The following is a 3650-nucleotide window of genomic DNA, read 5'->3' as shown; positions in this document are numbered from 1 at the left end:
ATTTTCACGCACAAGGTAAACCACAGGAGCGCAGGACCCGAGCTGAACGTCAGCTGGGAACACAAGGCGCCAGAGAACTTGGCGCAGCTCGCGGGGCGTCAGGGAGTGACCCCCGCACTGGGCTTGCGAGCAGACCCCTGGGCGGCGGCGGCAGGGCGGTCGCCCCTCACCGTGCCTGTGTCACAGATCAAGCCTAGTCCTGTGAAAACAAGGGTCGCAGCAACAAAACCCGTCTCTGTAAATACTAACCTACTTTCCTCTTGAGCCAACAGCAAAATAACAGGGCCGCCGAGCCGAGACCCAGGGTGCTGAGCAGCCCCTCGACGATGACCAAAGTGAGTCTCTTTCTGTCCCCTGCGGGCACTGAGGGGAAAAGCTGGGCATGAGTGGCCGAGGAGGAGGGCCTGGACTTGGCGGACAGATGTCTGAGCTGCTTCAAGGCCAAGGTCTGCTCTTCGAGGGGGAGGGTGTGGCCGGACCGATTACGTAGGGACTTGCAGCTTGTCATTGCTGAAGGCCAGTCCCCATGTCCCCCCCCAGACACTTCCCAGCACAGCATCGCCCCGCTAAGCCCCACCGTCAGAGCACAGCCAGAAGCACATAAGGTCAGTGACCCCCTCCCCAGACGCTGGGGGAGGGACCCCGACTGAGGTACTTCTGTAGCCTGAGCCACACCTGTGACACTGAGTGTCACCGCCTCGCTGCGCTGGGCCCCCAGGCCGTTGTCGGCCTCACAGGAGTAGTTTCCAGAATGTTCTTCGGTCACAGAGAGGTTGAGGGACGCGCCTCCTCCAGAGGGGGCCGGGCTGCTCCCCAGGGCGACGTCCCCGCGGTAAAACCAGTACAGGATGGGCGGCGAGCCTCTCGGCGCCTCGCAGCGGAGCTGCAGCAGGTCCCCCGGCTCGGCGCGGGCCCCGGGAGCCCCGAGGGTGAGGACGGGGCGTGACACGGGGACTGCGGGGGGCGGGCGGTCAGGCGGGGCTCTGATAAGGCGACAGACTCGTAACTTGTGCCCACAGAGCCTCAGCCCCCTTTAACGTCCTTGAGGGCCCAGGGGAACACGTGGGCCCTGCTGGCTGGGCTGAGGGGCAGGGGCCGTACCTGTGACAGTGACGCTGACCAGCCCGCTGAGACAGGGGCCCCGGCCGTTGTCGGCCGCGCAGTAGTACTGCTCCGCGTCGCTTTCCTTCACCGCAGGAAGCTCGAACTCCGCCGTCAGTGAGCGCTGGGTCTTTGTCTCCAGGGTTAAACCCAAGGTCCCTTTGTACCAGACAAAGGTGATGTCTCCTGTGCCGCCAGCCGCCAAGCAGACAAGGACCAGCTTCTGTCCCTCCACCACGTGTCCCCCTGGGGGCCGTGTCTCCAAGCTCACGTTGTAGACAGAGACTCCTGCACAAACAGGATGACACAGGGGTCTGAGTATGGGGGGTTCAGGGACAGAGAGTTGGGGTCTCCTCTCTGGAGGAGGCCTTGGGCAGAGTCCATAATTCACATGGTTTAGTGGTGGTGGGCGGGCTTTCTGCTGATTGGAGTGGGTGCTGCGTGGGCTGACGGTGAGGACACCACGGTGCCACCATGGAGGAGGCAGCGTCACCTCTCCCCCGGGACGACGGTTCTCCCAGGACCCTGAGAAGCCAAGCTCGTGTTTTCCAAGGCACAGTGACATGGCTCTGAGTCCCAGTTGCCAGTCCCCCTGCCTGGGTTTGAATACTGGTTCCAGCTCTGCGCTGGAGCGGAGCCGCTGCCTGGCGGCGTGTGTGTGTGTGTGTGCGTGCACATGAGTGCATGCACACGTGTGCACTTGCACACGTGTGCATGTGAATGCATGTGAGCGTGCATGTCTGTGCATGTGTGCACGTGTGTGCATGCATGCGAGTGTGCCTGTCTGTGCATGTATGTGCATGCGTGTGTGCATGTGAGTGTGCATGCATGTGGGTGTGCATGCGTGCACGTGTGTGCGTGCATGTGAGTGTGCCTGTCTGTGCATGTCCGTGCATGTGTGTGTGTGTGCATGCATGTGAGTGTGCATGCATGTGTGCGTGTGTGCGTGCATGTGAGTGTGCCTGTCTGTGCATGTCCGTGAATGTGTGTGTGCGTGCGTGCATGTGAGAGTGCATGCATGCATGTGTGTGTGCATGTGTGCGCGTGTGCGTGCGTGTGTGCGTGTGCGTTTGCGGCCCACCTTCACCAACGCTGAGTTCCGAGTGAGCGCGGGAAAGCCCAGCCTCTTGGAGGTGGTGGACGCGGGCTTTGTGGCACAGAGGGCGCCCGTGCCCAAGCGTGGATACTCGTCAGATGGGTCAGTGCTGACCTGGCACAATGTGGTTTGGGGGTCACAGAACCCCACCTTTTCTTTTCATTTCTCAGTCGGGCCCCGCTCCCTTCCACGAGCCTTTCCCCGAAGCCTCAGCTTCCCGCCTCGGCTGTTTGCCCTCGCTCTGTTCGTCCTGTCACGAGTCGGCCCCGTGTGGCCACCGAACGTGTCGCCCTCGGAGTCCAGGTGCCCGCGGAACGCCCGCTGCGCAGTCAGGGCCGTGCCGCTCTGCAGCACCGTGAAGAAACACAGTGGGCACTTTCCGAATGTCCTGTTCGCTCCAACGAGAAGAGCCGGGAGAGGGAAGGTCACCCACGCTCCGACGGGCAGCAGCTGGGGTGCCCCTCCAGACAGCCCCTGCTTCTCCGGAGCAGCAGAGGCAGTGGGGAGCCCGCCCCCCAAGCCGTGCCCCGGGCCCCGTCGGGCACTCACTCTGCACTTGGACTTGGATGGGCTTGCTCCTTCCGACCGTGGAGCCAGCGGCCTGAGCCTCACACCGGTAGGACACCGAGTCTTCGCTCCACACAGCGGACACCTGGAGCTCTGGGGACCTGCTCCAGCCCGGCTCCAGGGCCCGGTCGTCTCTGAAGAAGCAGAACTGGAGCTGGACGTCTGCCTGCTGCGGAGGGAGCCACGTCTCACACGTCAGCGTCACTGCGGTCCCCTCTGTGGGCCGGGGTGGCCGGGCCGTCAGAAGCAGCACTAGAGAGAAGGAACAAGCGCACAGTTGAGGGCAGTGGGGTTCGGGGTTCCTGGGAAGCGTTTGAAACGAGACTGAGACCCAGCCAAGTGGACACACAGACCTGCCCTCGCGTCCCCCACAAGTGGCCCGTGGGGTCCCCTTTGCCAGCACGTCCTGCCCCATGTGGCGCCACCTCCTTCCACGAGCCACCTTCACTGTCCACGTGGTCCTCGCTCACTGAAGGTTCCGCCCATGAGCCAAGACCATTTTTGCAGACAGTGCAGGGGTAGTGACAATTGTCACTGAGGCTGGCACTGGAGAAGGGGAAGCTTGAGGTTGCACGAAGAGTGAACGTATTTCATGTCCCCCTCCGGTCATCAGGGCTGGTTCCCCACTTCCCTCCCTCCCCCCGACATAGCGGAGGCTCGGCCAGTCTGGGACAGACTTACAGATCCTCCCGCCCGCCACGGCTGACGGAGGGGACAGGCCGCATGCACCTGGACACGCCCCGGGTCCACGCCCACACGGCGCCCCTACAAACTCCGTGGGAGCCATGGCACAAGGGGAAAGTTTAACCCGAACCTTTAGCCTCGGGCTGTAGCCCTGCAGGCCCTTGGGCCTTTTTCCAGAGTGAATTTAAGATGGCTGAAGTTG

The 3650-nt window shown here is 62.8% G+C and overlaps 1 protein-coding gene across 1 annotated transcript in view; it reads right to left on the bottom strand.

Annotated features, from left to right (window-relative positions):
• Positions 1 to 3384, bottom strand: part of LOC105296330 (Fc receptor-like protein 1) — a 5499-nt gene extending 2115 nt beyond the window's left edge. The window contains exons 1-4 of the mRNA XM_023534364.1: positions 2747 to 3384; positions 1102 to 1389; positions 676 to 954; positions 250 to 363 (exon numbers count right to left, since the gene is read on the bottom strand). Coding sequence (XP_023390132.1) covers positions 250 to 363; positions 676 to 954; positions 1102 to 1389; positions 2747 to 3179 — 1114 coding nt within the window. The 5' untranslated portion in view covers positions 3180 to 3384. The remainder of the gene's footprint in view (positions 1 to 249; positions 364 to 675; positions 955 to 1101; positions 1390 to 2746) is intronic.
• Positions 3385 to 3650: the final 266 nt, after the last annotated feature.

Source organism: Pteropus vampyrus, unplaced genomic scaffold (assembly GCF_000151845.1).
Source record: "Pteropus vampyrus isolate Shadow unplaced genomic scaffold, Pvam_2.0 Scaffold124, whole genome shotgun sequence".
In the NCBI taxonomy this organism is placed as follows: domain Eukaryota; kingdom Metazoa; phylum Chordata; class Mammalia; order Chiroptera; family Pteropodidae; genus Pteropus; species Pteropus vampyrus.
The sequence above is the reverse complement of the archived record's forward strand: the minus strand, read 5'-3'. Positions and strand labels throughout refer to the sequence as shown.